General features: G+C 45.9%; 1 protein-coding gene across 1 annotated transcript; it reads left to right on the top strand.

Annotated features, from left to right (window-relative positions):
- Positions 1-47: 47 nt before the first annotated feature.
- Positions 48-23,970, top strand: MDH2 (malate dehydrogenase 2). The gene is made up of 9 exons (XM_066274502.1): positions 48-235; positions 10,766-10,934; positions 13,296-13,379; positions 13,816-13,925; positions 15,856-15,981; positions 20,413-20,490; positions 22,631-22,730; positions 23,093-23,244; positions 23,669-23,970. The coding sequence occupies exons 1-9, from the start codon at positions 170-172 to the stop codon at positions 23,798-23,800; spliced, it is 1,017 nt and encodes a 338-aa protein (XP_066130599.1). The 5' UTR covers positions 48-169; the 3' UTR covers positions 23,801-23,970.
- The last annotated feature ends 1,046 nt before the right edge of the window (positions 23,971-25,016 follow it).

Here is a 25,016-nt window from a genome sequence, read left to right as displayed (position 1 = left end):
CCGCAATACCGCGAGATCTGGGAGGTGGGGCGAGACCGGAAGCTGGGCCCCCTCTCGCGAGACCAGGCCAAGTGAAGCCTGGAGGCCCTGAGCAGTGTGGAGGTCGTTGGAGTCATTTCCCTGGCGTTAGCCCTTTCGTTTGCTGATCCGCTACCTGCCCGCACTAGCCATGCTCTCCGCCCTCGCCCGGCCTGCCGGCGCTGCTCTTCGCCGTAGCTTCAGCACCTCGGCCCAGGTAGGCCCTACGAGGGGGCTGGCTGCAGGCGGAAGCCCCCGGCCTGGGCTGGCTGTAGGCGGAACCCACCCGCCTGGGCCACGTGCGCTTCTGGCTCGTGAGCGTTCGTGACCCGGAGGCCTGCCTGCACCGCAGGGCCAATGGGTACTGGCCAGCGTCTGTGGCACCCTAAGCCGGCTCTGATACTGGAGGGGGAAGTACGGGAGAAAGTAGGGGAGGTAGCGCAACTCCAGAACCAGTGCACTTCTCGTCTCCCAGCTTGTCCCTGGGGTCCCTCTGGGGCCTGCTCTTAGACTGCAGTCCTTCAGTGTTGCGAAGCCAGGACTCTAGAGCCGAATGTAACTTATGTTTCTATGCAACTTTGGGTGAATAACCTTGTTCTTGCAACATCCGTACAAATACTGTGTACTTATTAACGCCATAGTATAGAGAGGCGTGGTCCCAAAGGTAGAGAACTGGTCTAAAGTTACACAGTCATTTGGCCAGAGGATTAAAATTCTTATCTCCCGATCACTGAATGGCTTTTGGATCACCAGGCCTTCACTTAAAGAACCTGAAGACTGCTTCCTCTTAAGTACCTTTTTAAAGGATCTATATGCTAGGGTGGACTGGATCTGCCCCTAGATGTAACAACTGCATTACTTGGCCTGGAACTACTAAAGCCTATGCTATTTTTGGCTGTGTCTTCTAGGATAGTGGTTCTCAAACTCTTGGTGTGTGGCAGGATCACCTGAAAGCTAATAAACAACAGAGGGCCAGATTCATTGTAGGAGGGGAGGATCTGGGCCTCAGTATTTTTACCAAGTGCCCCAGGAGATGCCCACATTGCCACACCCAAAAGAGAGGTAATTATTTAAGGAGATCCCAAATTTCTTGTTTAGTTTCTGTCCTTAAGATCACTTTTCTGTGCACTTAATTCATTTGAAAAATAAAGATATTGAGTATCTATGCTTGCCAGGGCTGGGTGTTGCAGGGGATACCAAAATGAGTGAGAAGTGGCACTTAAAACCCGACGAGAGGGAGTAAACTTAAGATAGATGGAGGTGATGAAGATAGATACTGAGGACTGGGAGAAGGGAACTGACCAAAGGTAAGAGAGCAGGATTTATTGACAGGATTTGGTGAGAGAAAGGAGCATGGAGGGCACCAGGCCTTTGGGGTTCGCTGAGATGGGAAAAGACTGCTGGAGGAGACTGGTTTGGGGCAGGTGAAGGATATCAGAAGTTCAGCTTTTTCTTGTTTTTAGAGAGAAGAAGGGAGACTGAATTGCTGTTCCATTTGTTTATGCTTCCATTGGTTGATTTTTTTTTTTTCTTTTCCAAGTGAGAGGAGGGGAGATAGACTTGACACATGCACCCAACAGGGATCCTCCTGGCAACCCCTATCTGGTGCCATGCTCCCAAATGAGCTACTTTTAGCACCTGAGGTGGAGGCTCCAGGGTGCTATGGGCCTATGAGCTTGAACCAGTCAAACCATGGCTGTAGGGAGGGAAGGTCGGGGAGGGGAGGAGAAACAGATGGTCACTTCTGTGTGCCCTGGCCAGGAATCGAACCTGGGATATCTACATACTGGGCTGACGCTCTACCACTGAGCCAAAGGGCCAGGGCCTCATTGGTTGATTATTATTATTATTTTTTTTTGTATTTTTCTGAAGCTGGAAACGGGGAGAGACAGTCAGACAGACTCCCGCATGCGCCCGACCGGGATCCACCCAGCACGCCCACCAGGGGCGAAGCTCTGCCCACCAGGGGGCGATGCTCTGCCCCTCCGGGGCGTCGCTCTGCCGCGACCAGAGCCACTCTAGCGCCTGGGGCAGAGGCCAAGGAGCCATCCCCAGCGCCCTGGCCATCTTTGCTCCCATGGAGCCTTGGCTGCGGGAGGGGAAGAGAGAGACAGGAAGGGGCGGGGTGGAGAAGCAAATGGGCGCTTCTCCTATGTGCCCTGGCCGGGAATCGAACCGGGTCCCCCGCATGCCAGGCCGACGCTCTACCGCTGAGCCAACTGGCCAGGGATTGGTTGATTCTTGTATGTGCTTTGGGGATTGAATGCGCAACCTTGTCATGTTGGGATAATGCTCTAACCAACTGAACTACTTGGCTAGGGCAGGAGCTCAGTTTTATATGTCGACTTTAAAATATAGTAAATGCTGGCCTTGGCCGGTTAGCTCAGCGGTAGAGCATCGGCCCCAGGTGTGGAAGTCCCAGGTTCGATTCCCGGCCAGGGCACACAGGAGAAGCACCCATCTGCTTCTCCGCCTTTCTCTCTCTCTTTATCTCTCTAACCCCCTCCTGCAGCCAGGGCTCCATTGGAGCAAAGTTGGCTCTGCTTCTGCCCTGAGGATGGTTCCATGGCCTCCACCTCAGGTGCTAGAATGACTTTGGTTGCAGTGGAGCAATGCCCCAGATGGGCCAAACATCGCCCCCTGATGGGCATGCTGGGTGGATCCCAGTCGGGCGCATGCGGGAGTCTGTCTGCCCCCCCCACCCCCATTTCTCACTTCAGAAAAATACAAAATAATAAAATAAAATATAATAAATGCCTATTACACATAAAAGTAGAGATGTTGAGAGGCACTATCAGAAAGATGAGCTTGAGTCAAATGTTACATATTGATCTAGAGACTCGATTCTGTATCTTTTACAGTAAAAATATGTTGAGCACAGCAACCTCAGTATATTTATTTCTAGAAATATGTATTTAGTACATATAACACAAACAAAATAGAAATTTAAAAACAAACTGTAAAAGACATTAAAAAGCAAATGTGTAACTGAAGGAAGTGTTACTCTGTCCATTTTGAAAACAGTTGCTGAACAGTGAGTGTGCTGTTGACAACTACTCCTCAACGTGGAAAAGGTCAGCGAGTTTGGAGACAGATCTTTTCCAAAGATATGATGAGCTAACCTCTGGAATACCAGGATTCTCACCTCGTTGTAAAGCTTCCACAACTTAAGGGCTGTGTTTTTATAAGTATTAACTAAGATGATGAAATTTTGTAATATACCAGCAATAATATCACCTCAGCACACTGAAAGCAACAGAATGAGTGAGGCCTGCCTGCCTGCCTGCCTGCCAGCTAGGAATAGACTCCCTTCTAATTTATGAGTTTAGATTAGAAATATCACTGAGATTGGCTGGAATTCTAGTTAGGCCTTGTGTGAGACCTAAAGAGGAAGAATGTCTTTTGTATCATGGGAGTGGACCTTAGGGCAGGACTTAGATCTGTTTTCTTCAATGTTTATTTTCTTGATTTTAGAGAGAAGGGAGAGAGCAGAAAAGAGACAGGAACATCTGTTCCTGTTTGTGCCCTGACCAGGATTGAACTGGCAACTTCTATACTTCGGCACAACGCTCTAACCCCCTGAGCTATATGGCCAGGGCTGTTTTTTTCTAAGACTCATTAAGAGCCCAAATTCAGGATTCAAATTGCTTATGTTTGGCTTGTATTCCAGCTTCATTACTTGCTAGGTTTGATTTATATTACAACCTTTATACTTCAGTTACTCACTTGTAAAATGATTGTGTTAATATTAACTTAATAGAGTTGTGGGCATTAAATGAGGAGAGACTAAGCTCATTGCCTGCTACAGAGCAGACCCTGATAAATGGCCAGTAAGTGAGGATGCTGGATGACTTGAGTTTCAGGCAGGGTATTACTGTATAATAAGATCTGTCCTTAGGAAAGGTCACAAAGAAGCAGTCATTGAATTGGTTGTTAAAAATGTCTGAGGTGGCCCTGGCTGGATAACTCAATTGGTTAGACTCTAGAGCATCATCTCAATTCACCAAGGTTGCGGGTTTGAGCCCTGGTCAGGGCACATAAAAGAATCAATCAATCAGTGCATGAATAGCTAGGACAACAGATCAGTGTTTCTCTCTCCCTCTTTCTCTAAAGTGAATCAATTTTTTTATTTTTTAGAGAGAGAGGGACAGACAGGTACAGAAAGAGTGTAAGGGAGAGAGATGAGAAGTATCAACTCAGTTGGGGCACCTTAGTTGTTCGTTGATTACTTTCTCATATGTACATTAATGGGGAGAGGGATACAGCCGAGCCAATGACCCCTTGCTCAAGCCATTGACCCAAGGGGTCATGTCTAATCCCACGTTCAAGCTGGCAACCCTGAGCTCAAGTTGTTAAGCCCTGGTTCAAGGAGGATGAGCCTACGTTCTAGCTGGTGACCTTGGGGTTTCAAACCTGGGTCCTCAGCATCCCAGGTTGATGCTTTATCTACTGCGCCACCGCCTGGTCAGGCCATAATTTTTATTTTGTTATTTATTTGTTTGTTTGTTTATTTTAATGTCTTGGGTTGGGGTGGCCTTAAGTACCAGTTTATCATTCTTTACAGACTCCTCTTCCTTCCCCTCTTCCCTTAAATGTTGGTGTTCTGTCCCTAGTGCTCTTTTCACTCTGTTCCCTTTTGTGTCTTGTCCATGTCCATGGCTTTCTTTAATCCCTGGGCAGACACTGTGACCTCCAGACCAAGCCTTTTCCAGGGACCTGCTGGGCACATGTGTATCTGAATGTTGCAAGTGGCCCAAACTCAACATGCAAACAATTCATTATCTTTTCTCCCAAACCCCTCACGCCGTCCTCAGTTCCCTCTATTGCTTAAAGGCAATGCTGTCTGCTCGAGCCCAAAAGTTTTCACCCCAGATTACTCCCTGTAGATTTGGATGGATGAAGAAGGGAAGGGGATAACTTAAATCTATTAGTTCTGTTCCTCAGATCACTCAACGCATCTATCCTTGCTGCCTTTATCCCACCCTTCAGTCATGCTTAGACTATTACAGTAGTCTCCTTACTTTGTTCCTGTATATTTTCAGTCCATTGCCTACAAGGACTCTGTGTGGCTCTACCTTCTTCCTTTCCCCCTTTGTACATCCAACAGTGCTCTCAAGTCATAAAGAACTGCTGGCACTGCTTCTCCTGAGTGGGCCATACTACATATCTCCCCCAGTATCCACCTGCTAAATTACTCATCCTTCAAAACCCCACCAACACTTTATTCCCCCCCATTGTGCTGCTGCTCTTCCTAGTCTCTGTGGCACTTGGCAGGGGTCCCCAAACTATGGCCCACGGGCTGCATGCGGGCCCTGAGGCCATTTATCCGGCCCCGCCACACTTCCGGAAGGGGCACCTCTTTCATTGATGGTCATTGAGAGGAACACTGTATGTGGCGGCCCTCCAACGGTCTGAGGGACAGTGAACTGGCCCCCTGTGTAAAAAGTTTGGGGACCCCTGTACTAGGTGCTATTTATTAAGTTTCCACATCTTTTAGTTTGCTGATCTTACTGATGCTAGCAAATCATTCTGGCACATGGCAGGTAGAAAGTTGGTGCCTGCTGAATTGTAGTGAGCCTTAATGGATGAATATTAGCCATTGGAAAACAGTCTAGCAGTTTCTCAAAAGGTTTAAGATGAAGTTGCCACATGACTCATCAGCTCCACTCCTCAGTATATACCCAAGAGAATTAAAAACATGTCTATACAGAAACTTAAATATGCATATTCATAGCAGTGCTATTCATGATAGCCAAAAGGTAGAAACATCTAATTGGTCATCTGAAGAATGGACTAAACAAATGTGGTATATCCATACAGTGAATATTACTCAGCCATGAAAAGAAATGGGATACTGCCTGACCTGTGGTGACACAGTGGATAGAACATGGACCTGGAATGCTGAGGTCACTGGTTTGAAACCCGGGGCTTGCCCAGTCGGGCACATATGAGAAGCAACTATGTACTACAATGCTTCCTGCTCTCCACCCTCCACCCTGCCTTTCTCTTTTCCTCTATCCTCCCACTCTTTCCCTCCTCTTCCCCCCCTCTCCCCTCTCCTGTCTTTCCTCTTTCTAAAATCAACAAATAGAATCTTTTTAAAAAAGGATATTGGATACTGTTAGATGCTACAACATGGATGAACCTTGAAAATTCTATTACACTGGGGAACAGAATTTTTGTTGCATCCACAAAAACACTTGTTCTTACCTATTTCAAGTGTGCTGATCTCAAATCTGACATTAGTTTTTCTCTGTAAGCTACAGTTTTTTTGCAGTTTAAGATTTTAGGTTTTCATCTTATTGTAAAATTTTCAATATTTAGTTTAACGTAATGAAGTAGAATGTCTTCTTGGGCATTATCTTTGTGAAAATATAATAATTTATATAATGCAGTAAATACACTAAAAGATATGATTGCATCAGAATTTGTCTACAATTTCAAAATAGAACATATTAAAACACTTATTTTAATCATAAAATTTGTGCAAAACTTATTTAAATTTTATTCAGGCAAAAATTTGCGTTTGTAGCTCTTGCGTTTGTGTACTTGTTGAGGACAATTTCGTTTGATGCTCCAGCAGTAGTCTGCTTATCACTAACAGCTCCAAGATTTTCGGGAAACTTATCTAGGTGACTGTTCAGGAAGTGAATCTTAACACATGTTACATCCAATGTCTCAGAAAGCCAACAGCATCCTTTGGACCAGAAGTTCATAGTTTTCTGCTTTTTTGTTGCCAAGGAAGTTCTTTGTAACTGCCACAAAAGACTGCCATGCTGCTTTCTCCTCCTTATTCATCTTCCTGGCAAATTCTTCGTTATGTCTGAAGGTTCAAATTTGAGGTCCATCGAAAATACCTGCTTTTATCTTCTCGAAAGACAAGGCAGGAAAAGCAGAAATAATATGTTGAAAGCATTCACTTTCTCTATTCAAAGCCTGAACAAACTGCTTCATTAAGCCAAATTTGATGTGAAGTGGGGGGAAAATTATCCTGTCTCGTTAACTACAGGTTCATTCACAATATTTTGCATCCCTACTTCCAGAGCTTCATGTTTTGGCCACTCCTTCTGTGTCCAGTGTTTCTCCCGAGCTCGGCTGTCCCACAAACACAGAAAGCAAGGATACTTTGTGAACCCTCTTGTCCTAGCAGGAAATTTACCATTTTATTTTTTATTTTTTTATTTTTTCTGAAGTTGGAAATGGGGAGGCAGTCTGACAGACTCCTGCATGAACCCGACTGGGATCCACCCGGCACGCCCACCAGGGGGCGTTGCTCTGCTGCGACCAGAGTCATTCTAGCGCCTGAGGCAGAGGCCACGAAGCCATCCTCAGTGCCTGGGCCAACTTTGCTCCCATGGAGCCTTGGCTGCGGGAGGGGAAGAGGGAGACAGAAAAGAAGGAGAGGGGGAGGGGTGGAGAAGCAGATGGGTGCTTCTCCTGTGTGCCCTGGTCGGGAATTGAACCCAGGACTCCTGCGCGCCAGGCCAACGCTCTGTCACTGAGCCAAACAGCCAGGGCGAAATTTACCATTTTAAGATCCACACAAATAATCCAGTTATGCTCCTCATACTTCAGAAAGTTGAGGACAATTTTTATGTCATTCTTACTAAGTCATTCAATTCGGGTTGGCTAAACTGCTGCGGGGTTAATGACTGCTTGGCATCAGAAGAAGACCCTTCAGATTCTACAACCATTTCCTCATGCATCTTATCAAAATACACTTGATCACCATGTTTACTTTCTTCGTCCTTAGAAGAAATAAAACCATTGAAAACTGGAACTGGGAGTGTCTCAGAGTGTGGGATAGGTCGTATTGCTGAAGGAATATTAGGATATGCGATCATATGCCGTTTTTTCTTGCTGATGCCCTTCATATGGATCAGACAGAAATAACAGTCACTGCTGTGGTCCTTAGGTTCACACCAAACCATGGGAATATGAAAAGGCATTCCTTTGCATTTTCCTTTTGTCCAGTCATGAAGTATTTCCTCACAATTTTGACACACAATATGAGAAGCCCAATTCTTGTCTTGATCGCCGAGGGGAACTTGAAAATAGGCAATATATGCACGTGTTACAAATGATGAAATATTGCGCCTTTGACATTGAAGTGTGTAACAGCCACATATATAACAGAAGGTGTCAGGATTATTCTTACATTTATGCCTACTTGAAGAAGCCATGATTTAATCTTAAAGTAAGAGGGTGTTTTTATCAGATGATAATTTTTTACATTTTAAAACAACTACAATTATGTAAAAGTGATGTTTGTAAAACACTAATTGCCTTGTGGTTAATTTCAATTCAAGAGTTGTTGCCCTTTAACTCCAATTTAAAAACCAATGCATGCCATTAACTAACAAAAAGAAATTAAAATTGCATAAAAACTAGAGCATGCACCCAAAAACGGATTTCAGATTTGGAATCAGCGATGCAGAAATATATAGAAACAGTTCTAAAACCTCATGCAACAGAAAATGAAAAAAAAAAAATTGTTCCCCAGTGTTCTCAGTAAAAGGAACCAAAACAAGCCTGACCAGGCGGTGGCGCAGTGGATAGAGCGTCGGACTGGGATTGGAAGGACCCAGGTTCAAGACCCCGAGGTCGCCAGCTTGAGTACAGGCTCATTGGGTTTGAGCAAGGGGTCACTCGGTCTGTTGTAGCCCCCCCCCCCCGTCAAGGTACATATGAGAAATCAATGAACAACTAAGGACCACAACGAAGAATTGATGCTTTTCATCTCTCTCCCTTCCTGTCTGTCACCAAGGAAGAATTGATGCTTCTCATCTCTCTCCCTTCCTGTCTGTCTGTCCCTATTTGTTACTCTCTCTGACTCTCTCTGTCTCTGCCACAAAAGGGAAATAAAAAAAAGGGCAGAACAAAAGGCCACATGTTGTATAATGCCATTCATATGTGAAATATCCAGACTAGGCAAAAGCAAGTCCATAGAGATGGAAGTAGGTTAGTGGTTGCCAGGGGTTGTAGGGAAATGGGGAGAAAGTCTCTGGGTATGGCATTTCTTTATAGGGTAATGGTTGTACAATTATGAATATACTAAAAACCATTAGATTGTACATTTTAAATGAGTGAATTTTACAGTATGGGAAATAACATTTCAATGAAGCTGTTTTTTAAGAAATGAGTGGGATTAGATGATGATCAGTCATTAGATCTGCTTATCTCTGAAGTGGTTGTTGAAAGTCAAGTTGTATAACTTTAGTTTCCATAAGCTCACCAATAAAGTGATATGGAAGCTTCTAATTCTGGCCTTTCAGATGTTAGTGATGCAGTCTGGTTTCTTTGGAACCCCCTACTAAACTCACTTTTTAAACTATTCCCAGCTGACATGCCCAGGCCAACTGCTGCTTGTTCTTCTGCCTCTTGCTGTGGAGTAATAGTGAACTCAAACTGTGGTGCGTATCAGAATCACTTGGGGAACTTGGTAGAAAAATAAGTGTCCTAGGCCAGATCCTACATGAAGGAGCCTGGCCCTCTCTTATTTTTTTTAGCTCAGCAGGTGATTCTGATACTAAAGTTTGGGAACTGAGAGGGAGGGAGGAAAGAGAGAAGGAAGGATGGAGGGATGGTAAGCTACCAGCCAGGATAAAAAAGGAGCTTTTTTTTTTTTTTTCTTTATAGTTGGAAATGGGGAGGCAGTCAGACAGACTCCCGCATGTGCCTTGGCACACCCACCAGGCGGTGATGCTCTGTTGCAACCAGAGCCACTCTAGCGCCTGAGGCAGAAGCCACAGAGCCATCCCCAATCCCCAGCGTCCAAGCCAACCCCACCCCAATGGAGCCCTGGCTGCAGGAGGGGAAGAGAGAAACAGAAAGGAAGGAGAGGGGGAGGGGTGGAGAAGCAGATGGGCACCTCTCCTGTGTGCCCTGGCCAGGTGTCGCAACGAAAAACTGATGATTGATGCTTCTCATCTCTCTGTTCCTGTCTGTCTGTCCCCATCTATCCCTCTCTCTGACTCTCTCTGTCTCTGTAAAAAAAAAAAAAGTATATAGTAAATTATAAAGTAAATTTTAAAGTAAAAGTATATAAAAATTATAAAGTAAATTTTACTTTATAAAATTTATAAAGCAGAGTTAACAGCAAGTTAAAGCATATAATAATAATTACCAAAAAATAAATAAATAAATAATTACCAAGTACTTTATGTCGGATTTTTGTTAAGTTTGGCAGAATAAATCTTTATAAAACAACTTACTATAGTTAAATCTATCTTTTTATTTATACTTTGGTTGCTCTGCTACCTCCTACCATGAAAGTTGGAATGCCCACTAGTGGACGGTAGGGACCAGGTTGACTACCACTGAACTAAGGTGTTGCGGTGAAAAACTGATGATTGATGCTTCTCATCTCTCTTTGTTCCTGCCTGTCTGTCCCTCTCTCTGACTCTCTCTCTGTCTCTGTAAAAAACAAAACAAAAAAAACCATTGCAGATTGCAAATAAGGCTGCTGTTCAGCCTGAATGAGTAAAGCTCATCTTCAGAGGGTGTTTGAAGTGTGACCCTGTCACAACCTCTGTAGTTGTGAGTTCTCCTCCATGTTCCTGAGGCAAGCCGCTTAACTTCAGAAGGAAACTGGATCTTTGAACTGGTAGAAATACAGTTGTATCTTCCTTTGGCACCTGTGCAATAAAGTAGGCCAGTGCAGTACTTTGCAGGAGCTTTCCTTTTATTGTGAATCCATTTAATGCTGATTTTACCTTAAGAATTTTTTCTCTGTGGCTCTTTTTAGAACAATGCTAAAGTAGCCGTGCTCGGGGCTTCCGGAGGAATTGGGCAGCCCCTTTCTCTTCTCCTGAAGAACAGCCCTTTGGTGAGCCGACTGACCCTCTACGATATTGCTCATACACCCGGAGTGGCCGCAGATCTGAGCCACATTGAGACCAGAGCAACTGTGAAAGGTACTGGGCATGCTGGCCCTGGGGAACTTAACGTCCCTTCTCCCAAGTAGACTAGGATCCAAGTTTAGAGTAAGATTCTTAGATGAAACTAGAGGTTCAGAGACTTGGTTCAGAGATTTCCATGTTCAGTATGTTCAGTTTAGAATTAACTTTTACAAATAATCACACTTTTTGGGGCTTGAGTGTATAAAATTATAAATAATGGTGTCTTTCAGAAAAATAAATGTTGATCTTCCCATTTGAAATTTTTTCTAACTTGAAAAGTAATATGAGAATGGGAAAGGGACTCGAGGCAGTAAGAAATGCTGTTCCTAGTCATTGCGGGTCACCTTCCCGTCATTGGCCAATTTCCACCCAGGGTTACCTTTGCCAGCTTCTCCAAAGCATGGTCACCTTGGAAATTTTATGTTTGGGAAATAGAGATATGTTATTCAAGAAGTAATTCATAATTATGTATAATTATATACCCTGTTTATTTTATTTCACATCTTAGCAACATTTCCCAGGTCACCAAGTTCTTGATAACATCATTTTTTAAAGCTATATTATAATTTATCATTTCTTTCTTTTTTTCTTTTTTTTTCTTTTTCTTAGAGGTGGGGAGGCTGAGCAACAGATCCTTGCATGTGCCTCAACCGAGATCCACCCGGCAAGCCCCTCTAAAAGGCCAAGTTCTGCCCATCTGTGGCCGTTGCTCAGCAACTGAGCTATTTCAGTGCCTGAGGCAAGGCCATGGAGTCATGGGCCAACTTGCTCGAATGGAGCCATGGCTGCGGTGGGGAGGGGAGGGAGAAAGGAAGAGAAAGAAAGGGGGCAGGGTTGGAGAAGCAGATGGTCACTTCTGGCCAGGAATCGAACCTGGGACTTCCACATGTTCTCTGAGCCAGCCAGCCAGAGCTATTTATTATTATTATTCCCATACTGTTGACCATTGGGCTCTTTCCTGTTTTTCTCTACTATAACTATAAATATATATGCTATGGTAAACACCTTCAACTTTATATCTTGTTTCTTATTGTGACACTTTAGTTTTCATTGATTGCTTTCTCATACGTGCCTTGACCACGGGCCTTCAGCAGACCGAGTAACCCCTTGCTCAAGCCAGTGACCTTGGGTCTAAGCTGGTGAGTTTTTTTTGGCTCAAACCAGATGAGCCCGCGCTCCAGCTGGCGACCTCGAGGTCTCGAACCTGGGTCTTCCGCATCCTAGTCTGATGCTGTATCCACTGCGCCACCACCTGGTCTATTTTGTTTCTTAGAGTCCTAAAAGTAGGTTCACTAGGTCTGACTATTTTAAAGCTTTTACTATAAAGTACCAAATTACTGTCCAGAAAGATATAAACAATGCAGGAGTCTATCAAGTCATGTTCATGAGCCTTTCATACCCTCTGAATTTGTTACAAATTTGAGCTTCTGAAAGCTCCTGCAAAAAGGGAGAAGTTAAAATCAAAGCAGATTTTGGTCATTGAAATCCTTGTAAATAGACCTTATTTTCCTCAGGTGCAAGGAATAAGCAAAATAGATACTAATACATAGTTTTGTTTTGTTTTTGTTTTTATCAGCACAGGGTTTTTTTTATTTTGTTTTTTTATTTTTTATTTTAGTGAGAAGAGGGAAGGCAGAGACAGACTTCAACATTCACCCCAACCAGGATCTAACTGGCAAGCCCACTAGGGGATGATGCTTTGCCCATCATGTGGCCTTTGCTCTGTTGCAGCTGGAGCCTTTTCTTAGCTTCTGAGGCGGAGGCCATGGAATCATCCTCGGTGCCTGGGGCCTATCGAGCCGTGGCTGCAGGAAGGGTAGAGAAGCAGATGGGCGTTCCTCCTGTGTGCCCTGGCCAGGAATCAAACCCGGGACATCCACACACTGGGCTGACGCTCTACCACTGAGCCAAACAGCCAGGGCCTGTTTTGTTTTGTTTTGTTTTGTGTTTTTCATGGCCTTCAGCGTACCTTCTGGTTCAACCCTGAGAAGGAATTTTTGTTAGGATGATTATGATACAAAATAAGCACATGTTCTGACTGGGAGCTGAGAAGGACTTACAGATGCTAGGGAGTAGAGATTAGCAGCTGACTGGGTTTGGCTTTACGCACACCTGAAGGGTTAATCCATTCTGAATCTGGGGCCTGTGCAAATGGAGGCTGGAGAAAAAGTACAGTGAAGGGGGGACATTTCAAACTCACAGGGTGGTAGTCCCCAAGGGAAGGAATAACATCGTAGATGGGCCTGCCATCTTTTCTTGTGGCCTGTGGTCAGCACTGGGTGCAGGTGGGGCCATCCTCTGGGCTCTGTCTCCACAGGTGTGCTAGCCCCTGCAGGTCACAAACAGTAAGATTGCTCTAATGGGTGTTTTTTCTAGGCTACCTCGGACCTGAGCAGCTGCCAGACTGCCTGAAAGGTTGTGATTTGGTGGTTATTCCAGCCGGAGTCCCGAGGAAACCAGGTGTGTATCTGAAATCTTCCCTAGCATCTCCTTGCAAGTCAGATGAGGAAGTGGTTGCTGCAGAAAAATTCCAAAAGCTCTGCATTGCCTATGAGGTAAAGATCAAGGCCTCTACAGTTTGCTGCATTCCCCCCTGCCTGGAATGCCCTTTCTTCCGCCTGTCTCCACCTTGGGAGTTCTTCCTGATCCTTGATGATCCTCCTCAGATAGCACCCTTCCTGATTCCCAGCCCCAAACCCCAACCTCCACCCTCTAACCCCACAGACCAGTTTGGGCACCTGTCACACTGGACTGTTTTCCTTACAAGATAAATTAATTTGAAACAGGGACCCGGTCTCACGTTTGAATTTCCTGTAACAGCTTACACACAGCACTTGACACATACTTAGAAATATGTTCTGTCCTTTGTGAATATCTTGAATTGTATCATTCTCAGGCATGACACGGGATGACCTGTTCAACACCAATGCCACAATTGTGGCCACCCTGACTGCTGCCTGTGCCCAGCATTGCCCTGAAGCCATGATCTGCATCATTGCTAATCCGGTGAGTGCTGCTGTCAGGTAGGCTGCTGATACTGTGTGAAAGCTCACAGCAAAAGTGTGCTAATGTGTGAGAAGGAGAATAATCAGACTAACATGATGAAATGGTAAGTTGGATGAACTAAAAAGCAGTCCTTACATTTATTTCCTAAGGATTCCTTCTGACATGGACTAAGTGAGTTTTAACTTGGTTATTCTATCAATTAACTGTATGCTTTTGAGCAGATCACTTCCCTTATCTAAATTTTAGTTTCTCTATCTGGAACATAAGTCTTTTTTTTTTTTTCTCTCTTCTTCTTTTCCAAATGAGAGGAGGGGAGATAGACACTCCCACATGTGCCCCAACCAGGATCCACCTGGCAACCCCAGTCTAGGGCCATGCTGGTAACTGAGCTATTTTTCGCACCTGAGGTGGAGGCTACACAGAGCCGTCATTAGCGCCCAGGGCTGATGCACTTGAACCAGTTGAGCCATGGCTGTGGCAGCAAGGTAGAGAAGCAGATGGTCACTTCTCCTGTGTGCCCTAACCAGGAATCAAACCCAGTATATCCACTCACTGGGCTGACGCTCTACCACTGAGTTATCCAGCCAGGGCCAACAAGTCCATTCTTAAGACTTCTTTCAGCCATCATTGTGGTAGCCTGTGAACTCCTTTTACTGTGTTCTGCCCAGGGTCTACAATTCCTGGTTCCCCGATGTTATCTTTCCCTTTCTTCTCAAACTTACACATTTATCGTATAACATAGCCACACAAGGTCTTGCTCGCAGGGAGCTTATTCTTCAGTTCAGAGACTCTTGAGTGCTGTATATCCTGAGAAGACCGCTGTGGCCCCCTCGCCTGCCCTAGCAGGCCCAAGGCTGTATTTAACAGCAGCCCCATTCCTTCCTCCCTCCTGATTGACTCTGGGTTCTGGTCTCTGAGTGTGGGAAGGAGCTGAGTGACAGTGCCGTGATTGTGATGTTGATAGAGGAACATCACTGTTGGTAAGCACCCAGAGCTTATGACAGTGGCCTCCCAGAAGAGGATCCTGCCTTTCCCAGCCTGCTTGGGGCTAGTTGGTCAGAAGTAGAAAGCAGTTGCTTTTTTGGGGTTTTTTTTTTTACATGAGAGGAGGGGAGATAGTCAGATTGCTGCCATGTGCCCCAATTGGGATCGCCCTGTAAACCCCCATCTGGGGCCGATGCTGAAATCAGCAGAGCTATCAGCACCTAGGTTGACGCTCGAACCAGTTGAACTGGCTGTGGAAGGGGAAGAGAAAGGGTAAGAGAAGCAGATGGTTGCTTCTTTTGAGTGCCCTGACTGCAAATTGAACCCTGGATGTCCGTATGCTGAGCCAAAGCTCTATACACTGAGCCAGCCAGCCAGGGCCACAGTTGCTTATTTTGTTGGGGAGTGACTAACTAGTGCCTGATACATGTCTTGCTAGGGGTTTTTTGTTGTTTCTATGAATCAGGTAAAGCATTAGGCACCTGCCATATATTAAGCCATTGAATCTTCACAACAGCCTTCTGAGGTAGTTTTCTCCCCCATTTACAGATAAAGAACCCAAGTCCTGGGGAGTTGAAGTAGCTTGCCCAGGGTTACCATGTGGAGTAACAGAACTGGGATTTGACCCTACGTCATCTGAGCTTTTACCCCTGTGCTGTGCTGTCTGTTGTTAGCATTGGCTATTCAGGTGTAAGTTCCAGCTAGAGCCAAAGATGCCCTGTGGAGCCATCACCATGTATTTTAAGTTTCAAGGGTCTCATGCATCTTTGAATTCTGCATTCAGAGGCCACGAAGGGCAAGAGTGTCTGCTGCAGGGTTTCTTTATGTGGAGGGAGGAAAGCTCTCTGGTGAACTAGGAAGTCCACACACTATGTTCCGTTCCTGATGGTATATGGCCGTGCTCTCAGAATCAGGGTAAATTATGCCTGTCTCTTGGATTTATTAGGTTAACTCGACCATCCCAATCACTGCTGAAGTTTTCAAGAAACATGGAGTGTACAACCCCAATAAGATCTTTGGAGTGACAACCCTGGATGTTGTCAGAGCCAATGCTTTCGTTGCGGAACTGAAGGTAAGAGCCACATCAGGTATCTTCTGAACTGCTCTGGGCCATGCTTGGCTCATTTATGGGCATAGAAGGTACCAGGGCACTTACAGGTTACTTGAAACTTGGGAGTTTTACATTTTTAATAGCTCAACCCCTTGGTGGGAAGTAGCTCTCACATTTCTTGAGGAATCTAAGTGGCAGTCCCCTGCAGGTTTAAAGCAGCCAGCTTCAGTCTGGACTTGGCTCACTCTTCTTACTTCTCCCTGATGAGTCAAAAGTTCAGGCTTTCCCTGGGTTTTTATTGACCGGACTGAGTTGTACTCTCCCAAGTTCAATGCCTCTAGAAATTAGTACTAAGAGGATTTACCTGCTAATCATTATGTAAATTATTTTATAGTTGTGACCACCCTTCTTGGGTAACCTGTGGCAGCTCCCCTCGGAGGGTTCTGATCTTGCCAGTTGTCTGCTGCTTCTTGGGCTGCTTGATTGAGCTGCTGGACTCATCCTAAAGTGGGATTGGTATCAGCACTAGGTCTGGTGTCCTCTGTGCCTTTCACAACTCGCTAATTTTTCTGTTATAGTTCCAGCAGAACCGCTTACTTTGGCCCCAAATACTTTCCTTCTTGAACTTCAGACGACCTTTTTTTCCCTGACTTTTCAGATAAGGGGTGCCTCTTTAAAGTAGGGAACATGGTCATGTACCAGTTTAGTGAGAAGTGCCCACACTGTGTGTGCACCAGACAGTTCTGCCTCTGAAGCGTTGATGACAGTCCGCTTTGATTCATACTGCGACATGCTCCTCAGGCTCCATTCTAGGTGTGAGGATCACTGAATTCCAGAAGACATGACCCCAGGCTTTGGGAGCTCTGCAGAGTGGGGAGATCATTTATACCAGTGGTCCCCAACCTTTTTTGGGCCACGGACCGGTTTAATGTCAGAAAATATTTTCACGGACCGGCCTTTAGGGTGGGACTGATAAATGTATGACATGACCGAGACAAGCGTCAAGAGTGAGTCTTAGACGGATGTAACAGGGAATCTGGTCATTTTTAAAAATAAAACATCGTTCAGACTTAAATATAAATAAAGTGGAAATAATGTAAGTTACTTATTCTTTCTCTGCGGACCGGTACCAAATGGCCCACAGACTGGTACCAGTTTGCGGCCCGGGGGCTGGGGACCACTGATTTAAACCAGTTCAGTATGTATATAGCAGTGGTCGGCAAACCAGATATCAATAGTACAACGATTGAAATTTCTTTTGAGAGCCAAATTTTTTAAACTTAAACTGTATAGGTAGGTACATTCCTTATCAAGGTAGCACCCGCACGTGGTATTTTGTGGAAGAGCCACATGTGGCTCGCGAGCCACGGTTTGCTGACCACTGGAATACAGTATGACTGTGATTGAGTCAGGAAAGGCCTTGTAGAGGAGATCGCAGTAAAACAAAAAGGGCACAGGCCAGCAGGCCAGGGTTCCAGCTTCCTGAGGTTCATACCCCAGCTTCCCGCAAGCAGTGGTGCCCATTCTTTAGGGCTCCCATGATGCTACCAATTTTCACAGCACACCATTTCCCCTGGGCCTCTACTTGTGCACAGTACAGTAGCCACGTGTAGCTATAAATTAGATAAATAAAATTAGAAATTCAGTCCTCCTTCACATTAGCCAAATTTCAGCTGCTCAATAGCCACACAGTGGCTGCTGTAGTCTTTTTTTTTTTTTTTTTTTTTTGCATTTTTCTGAAGCTGAAAACAGGGAGAGACAGTCAGACAGACTCCTGCATGCGCTGGACTGGGATCCACCCAGCATGCCCACCAGGGGGCGATGCTCTGTCCATCCTGGGCGTCGCCATGTTGCGACCAGAGCCACTCTAGCGCCTGAGGCAGAGGCCACAGAGCCATCCCCAGCGCCCGGGCCATCTTTGCTCCAATGGAGCCTTGGCTGCGGGAGGGGAAGAGAGAGACAGAGAGGAAGGTGCGGCGGAGGGGTGGAGAAGCAAATGGGCGCTTCTCCTGTGTGCCCTGGCCGGGAATCGAACCTGAGTCCTCCGCACGCTAGGCCGACGCTCTACCACTGAGCCAACCGGCCAGGGTGCTGCTGTAGTCTTATAGAAAGTCATATTACATAGTGCTGTCTGAGCCAAGAAGCCTTACTGTTTGAGGTGGAGGAAGGGGCATCTTGGCTCCTCTTGTGCCCTCTAGTGCTTGACAAGCTTCAGTTAAGTGAACTGCTCTCTACCTCAGGCTATCAGACATTTTGAACAATTCCTAAAGACTCAAGGTTGACCCTTAAGCTCCTAGTCCAGTGGTACCCTGACACACGAGCACTTTAAATCACCAGCAGTTTGAGAGAGGAGCAGTCACTCGCGGGATTTTTTTATTTAAGTCACGAGTGGATATTTGAATCACGAGTGTTGGGCAAATGAGTTTGTAATTTGTGTTTTTTGAGTTTGCTCACTTTTATTGTTAAAAATGGCGCTGGGCAGCTTGTCTGTGAAATTGCTAATTACTTTCCTGCTTGGGAAGGGCCATTGTTATGCTAATGTCTCCTCCCCCTTCCGCCAGCATGCATCTTCACCTGACCTTGAAGGTAAATACACTTCATAAACCAGTTTATTTCTTTACATTCTCTTTTACTCTGTGTGTGTGTGTATTTTGTTATTTATAAAGTACATTGTCTTATTTAAAAGCATATAAAACAAAAAATTTGTGTGGTTTTGGGGAGCCAAATGGCATTTAAGTTAATTGCATTCCCATTAACTTAAATGGGGAAATTCGATTTGACACATGGGCAAATTGAGCCACGAGCTCAACCATGAAATGAATCAAACTCGTGTGTCAAGGTACCACTGCACCTGGTTCCTCCCTCATCCCTCTCGGCCATCTGGACCCCTTTTACTGCCACCTTCCCTTTCCAGTAGGCTCGCAGAAATTTTCTGGTATACATTTCATACTCTGCTGATGTTATATGTGTTATTTATACCCCCTGGCCTCTGTTCCCTTTGCCCAGAATATGCTTCCCTTGGGGAAGTCCTGTTCCTTCCCAGATGAAGTTAGGTCTGTCCCAGGAAGCGTTCCCAGGCTGATAAAGTGCTCCTCTGGCTTCTATAGCAACCTTTTGTGGCCATCTTACCTTGTGTTGGGACGTCCCTTTGTATCTGTCTCATTGGACAGTAAGTTTCTCGAAAGCAGGGGTTTTGTCTGTTCATGCCCGTGTCCCTGGTGGCCAGAACAGTGCCTTGGCTTCTGAGCTCCTGCTCCATTCAGCTGGTCCTGCTGTGCCTGCCCCCTAAAGGCTGGGTCTCCCTTCCTGGACAAAGCAGGCTCCTAACCTAGGGCTGCTTTCTTCAGCAGCTGTGGCATTTGGAGAAGGTGATGTCATTTTGGGACTGCTCACTTCCATCCCATGACTCCCACCAGATTTTAATTTTTTTTTTTATTTTATTTTATTTTTTTTTTTTTTCACTTTTCTGAAGCTGGAAACAGGGAGAGACAGTCAGACAGACTCCCGCATGCGCCCGACCGGGATCCACCCGGCACGCCCACCAGGGGGCGATGCTCTGCCCATCCTGGGTGTCGCCATGTTGCGACCAGAGCCACTCTAGCGCCTGAGGCAGAGGCCACAGAGCCATCCCCAGCGCCCGGGCCATCTTTGCTCCAATGGAGCCTTGGCTGCGGGAGGGGAAGAGAGAGACAGAGAGGAAAGCGCGGCGGAGGGGTGGAGAAGCAAATGGGCGCTTCTCCTGTGTGCCCTGGCCGGGAATCGAACCCGGGTCCTCCGCACGCTAGGCCGACGCTCTACCGCTGAGCCAACCGGCCAGGGCTAATTTTTTTTTTTTAACATAAATACCTGGGTCCCAGATTCTTGGGAGCATTGTACATCAGTTTAACAAATGAACCAGCCTCTCTCAGCAAGGACACTCATGAACCAAGGTGTTCTGAGCCTTCCCAGTTTTTTTCTTTCTGTCCTGATCACTCTGAGTTGGCAGACTTCTCACCCTTGGGTTTCCTGGCATTGTTGAACTTTACTCTGAAATGAGGGAAAAGGAATTTGACTTGTTCTCTGTGACAAAGTGTGGGCCCATGAGTCTGGGTTTGTGCGTGGGAATAACATGAGCTGTGAGAAAGGACTGTCGTACTTTGATTCTGAGAAGACTTCAGATTGATGGGGTCAATGTAGGGGCCTACAAGGAGGCAGTGTTCAACTCATAAAGGGTAAACCTCCGAGTGATCTCACAAGATGACAAGTTACTCCTTGCTGCATGTGTTCAAACTGATGTTAGGCTATGGGGTGGGGCTGTGGTAGATCTCAGCAAAGCTAAAGTCCGTCTCTTTTCTGATTTCTTTGTTGTGTTCTGAGGTCTGTGAATTTTTCTAATATTGGTGCTTTGGGTAGATCTTTTATACTCAAAAGAGCTTGTTAAAAATTAATCAAGCTCCACAATTTGTTCATCAGGGTTTGGATCCAGCTCGAGTTAATGTTCCTGTCATTGGCGGCCATGCTGGGAAAACCATCATCCCCTTAATCTCTCAGGTTAGTGTGTGACCTTGCCAGAAAGCTGTAAGATCATGAACACCTGGCCCTGGCCAGTTGGCTCAGTGGTAGAGCATTGGCCTGGCGTGTGGATGTCCCAGCTTCAATTCCTGGTCAGGGCACATATAAGAAGCACCTATCTGCTTCTCTACCCCTCCCCTTCTCCTTTCTCTCTCTCTCTCTCTCTCTCTCTCTCTCCACCCCCCCTCTCCTCCCCCTTTCTCTCTCTTCCCTTCCCATAGCCATGACTCAGTTGGAGCAAGTCAGGCCCCGGGTGCCAAGGATGGCTCCTTGGCCTCGCCTCAGGCATCAAAATAGCTTGGTTGCCGAGCAACAGAGCAGTGGCCCCAGATCGGCAGAGCATTGCCCGATAGGGGGCTTGCTGGGTGGATCCCAGTTGGGGCACATTCAGGAGTCTGTCTGCCTCCCTGCATCTCACTTAAGGAAAATTAAAAAAAAAATCATGAGCACCTTTTAGAGGTTTCACTTTGAGAAACTGTATGCTCAGAACAGACTGACACAGATCTGCCCATCTGTTATTTGAGAGGATTTCTGCTATAGATGCAACCCCACCCCGGTTATCTAGGAGTTGTTTCTTGTTTGTTTATTTGTTTTTGGTCAGAGAGATGCAGGAAGGGAGATGAGAAGCATCAACTCTTAGTTGCTACACTTTAGTTATTCATTTATTGCTTCTCATATGTGCCTTGACCAAGGAGTGGAGGAGGTTCCAGCCAAGCCATTGACCCCTTGCTCAAGCCAGCAACCTTGGGCTTCAAGCCAGATGAGCTCACGCTCAAGCTGGAGACCTCGGGGTTTCAAATGAACCTGGGACCTCAGCATCCCAGGTTGACACGCTGTCCACTGTGCCACCACTGGTCAGGCCTGGGAGTTTCTTGACTGGTATGGCGCTTATGGTCAGGGTCCAGCATTTCAAGGGTCCATAGCCATCTGGAGTGAGTGTAGTCAGAAGGTACTCAAAGCAGCCAGCTCCAGCACAATGAAAACTGGTAGAAACATTAATGGATTTCTGATCATGTCAGAGCAGGCAAAGCTGTATCAAATCAGCCTCATAACCCCTGAGTATAATGCACGGAGAAGGACACAATATATTTTTCATATTCTTGCCAAAAATTCATAACCTTACAAAAAATCCTGAGGAAACACAGATTCAAATGGATGGACGTTCTACAGAATGAGTGACAGTACTCTTGCCCAGTGTCACGAAAGACAAGGGAAGACTGAGGAACTGTTAGAGAATAGAAATGACTTAATTTGATTGCCAGTGACATCCTGAATAGGAACCTGGAACAGAAAAGGGATAATAGTGGGGAAACTGGTGAAATTTAAACAAGGTCTGTAGTTTAGTTAGCAATGTACTGATACTCATCTCCTATTCATATTAGCACTGTGGCTGTGTAAGATGTTTACATGAGAGTAAGCTGGGTGACAGAAATCTTTGTACTGTTTTTTACAGCTTTTCTTTAAATCTAAAATTAGTCCAAAATATAAAAAGTTCTTTAAAAATTAGGGAACTCACTACATCTTCCAACAAAGTTGACTTTCTCTTTAAAGAAAAGGTTCTTGTCCGTGGCTGGTTGGCTCAGTGGATAGAGCATCAGCTTGGTGTGTGGAAGTCCTGGTTTAATTCCCAGTCAGGGCACACAGGAGAAGCAACCATCTGCTTCTCTACCTCTACCCCCCCCCCCCCTCTTTCTCTCTCCCTTCCTCCATCTCCCTCCCTCCTTCCTTCTCCTGTAGGCATGGCTTAATTGGTTTGAGCAAGTTGGCTCCTAGTGCTGAGGAAGGCACTGTGTGGCCTCACCTTAGGCACTAAAATAGCTTGGTTGCTGAGCAATGGAAAGGTGGCCTCAGATGTGCAGAGCATTGCCAGTAAGGGCCTTGCCAGGTGGATCCTGATCGAAGTCCATGCAGGAGTCTGTCTCTCTGCCTACCTGCCTCTCACTTAAAAAGAAAAAAAAGAAGAAAGGAAAGGAAGGAAAGAAAGGCTCTTGTTTTCCTATGTAGTGGTAAAGTGAAGGACTCTCAGTGGGTCGAGTGAGGAGAGTGCGGGGGTGCAGGATTTGGGGATGGTGACTGGAGCCAGAACTGCTCATGGGATCCCTCTGACTTTGGCTTGCAGTGCACTCCCAAGGTGGACTTCCCCCAGGACCAGCTAACAGCCCTTACTGGGCGGATCCAGGAGGCCGGCACGGAAGTGGTCAAGGCTAAAGCTGGAGCAGGTACGTTCTTAGAGGCAGTTCCTGCATGCGGTGCTGATGCCAGGGGCGCTGTTAAGAGTTCAGGAGTTGAAGACTGCGGAGGGCTGGGCAAGGAGCAAACCCTTTTCTAAGTTTCTTGTGTGTTTGCTTGATAGACAACTCTATCTCAGAAGGCAGCTCAGATTGCTTGGTGGAGTGGAGTAGTGTTTGAGGTTGGCAAAGCTAAGCAATGCCATTCATGAATCTGAATTGAAGAATGCTGACCTAAATTTTCAACGACTAAACCTAGAGATTTACAGCTGCTTGATTTAGCTGGCAGGGCAGGCTTACCTGGATTTTACGGTCTCTGTGCTAGCTTGGCTAACCTTTCTGTGTTCTCCTAGGCTCTGCCACCCTGTCCATGGCATATGCTGGAGCCCGGTTTGTCTTTTCCCTTGTGGATGCAATCAACGGAAAGGAAGGAGTTGTCGAATGTTCCTTTGTTAAGTCCCAAGAAACAGACTGTCCCTATTTCTCCACACCATTGCTGCTGGGGGTACGTGTCCTTGAGGTGGGGGTTCTGTGCAAACAGAGTTCTTTAGTTCAGACTCTACCAGCTAGATTAAGAGACTAGAGCCCAAAATTATGCTCTGTGTCGAGAAGAATAACATTAGTGCTACTGATTATTGAGTATTTGATGTGCCACATTGCCTATTTGTATTCACAGCCTCTCTTTAGGTAGATAATATGCCCATTTTATAGATAAGGAAGTAAACTTGGCATGGGAACCATTGTCCGGGGTCCGCTCATAGTGACAGAGCCCGATCCCAGCCTGGGACCGTCTGAGGCCTGAGCTTTGGGTATTTGCAGCCCCTCAGGGGGTAGATAGCTGGGCAGAGCTGATCAAGTTACAAGCTGATCAGGTTTCTGTAACAAACTCATTAACTTCATTGTAAAACTTCTGTGCCTCTCTCTTTCAGAAAAAGGGCATGGAGAAGAATCTAGGCATCGGCAAAGTCTCCCCTTTCGAAGAGAAGATGATAGCTGAAGCCATTCCTGAGCTGAAAGCCTCCATCAAGAAAGGGGAAGACTTTGTAAAGAACATGAAATGAGAAAGCGGTCAGTGCACGAGCCGTTCCTTAACTTATTGGGACATCACATTACTGTGAAGTCATTTCAGATATCTGTGTATTTCAATTTGCTTTGTACTAACATTACCATCTCCCAAATAGTGAGTCATTCTGGTACAGCAATAAAAACAGATTCTGATTTTCTTTTTCAAGGTCTCTTCCATAAACACTGCTTTTTTCCCTCTTAGAGCTGACTTCAGACTGTCTAGTATCTCTTTCATCACAAATCAGAACTAGATGCCTGACCTGGTGATGGCGCAGTGGATAGAGCATCAGCTTGGGATGCTGAGGACCTGGGTTCAAAACCCCAAGGTTGCCAGCTTGAGCACGGGCTCATAGACATGACCCCAAGGTTGCCAGCCTGAGCGTGGGATTATAGACATGACCCCAAGGTTGCTGGCTTGAGCAAGAGGTCACTGGCTCAGCTGGAGGCCCCTCCCCCATCAAGGCACATGAGAAAGCAGTCAATGAACAACTAAGGTGCCACAATGAAGAATTGATGCTTCTCATTTCTTTTCCTGTCTGTCCCTTTCTGTCTCTCGCTCGCTAAAAAAAAAACCAAAGTACATATTTAAATATTAAGACTAAAGTAAGGAGGTTTCATCAGTAGCTTCAAGAAAGTAAAATATTAGCACCATCGCATGTCTCAGCACGTGAACTAAAGAAGGGTCAGCTCAGGACTGGTTCCTCAGCGTCCTTTTACCTGCGCAGGGTGAAGGTCAGTGGCTAGTGCCAGGCCTCTGTTTTGTCCCTGGTGCTTTCTTACACATCGGCGCTGCCTTGGCTGGCCTGGCCCACTCTGAATTCTTTCTTCTGATAGAGCCCTAATGTTCAAGTGACTAGACATCCCGGAGCCAGTATTATGAGGAAAGTTGGGATGGGGGCAGGAACAACCAAAATGCCAGCTGCATCCTGTGGGGAAGGTGGCTTTGTGTCTCTTCCTCAGTGAGATACTCGCATTAAAGGGAGACCTGATTCTTCTTAGTGCTGGGTGCCCTCTGCTCCCCAGAGCTGTGACCTCTGAAGTGGAAACGGAGTTCCATCCCTGAGAGAACTTTCTGGCAGTGGGTGATGGCCTTCCCTTGCAGGGTGAACCAAACAAGTGGGTTTTACAGTCTAGCATGACATTGTTCTCTTAAGTAATACATGTTCATTGTTTAAAACCGAAAACATAGGAAGTAATCACTGGTAATAAATA

Source organism: Saccopteryx bilineata, chromosome 4 (assembly GCF_036850765.1).
Source record: "Saccopteryx bilineata isolate mSacBil1 chromosome 4, mSacBil1_pri_phased_curated, whole genome shotgun sequence".
NCBI lineage: Eukaryota > Metazoa > Chordata > Mammalia > Chiroptera > Emballonuridae > Saccopteryx > Saccopteryx bilineata.
The sequence above is the reverse complement of the archived record's forward strand: the minus strand, read 5'-3'. Positions and strand labels throughout refer to the sequence as shown.

What these genes read in the sequence shown, in the direction of transcription:
- MDH2 (XM_066274502.1), top strand. Translation starts at nt 170, where the DNA reads ATGCTCTCCGCCCTCGCCCGGCCTGCCGGCGCTGCTCTTCGCCGTAGC. An exon ending in CGGAGTCCCGAGGAAACCAG is followed by an intron (nt 13,380 to 13,815) that starts GTGTGTATCTGA and finishes TATCATTCTCAG; the next exon opens with GCATGACACGGGATGACCTG. An exon ending in CAAGGCTAAAGCTGGAGCAG is followed by an intron (nt 22,731 to 23,092) that starts GTACGTTCTTAG and finishes GTGTTCTCCTAG; the next exon opens with GCTCTGCCACCCTGTCCATG.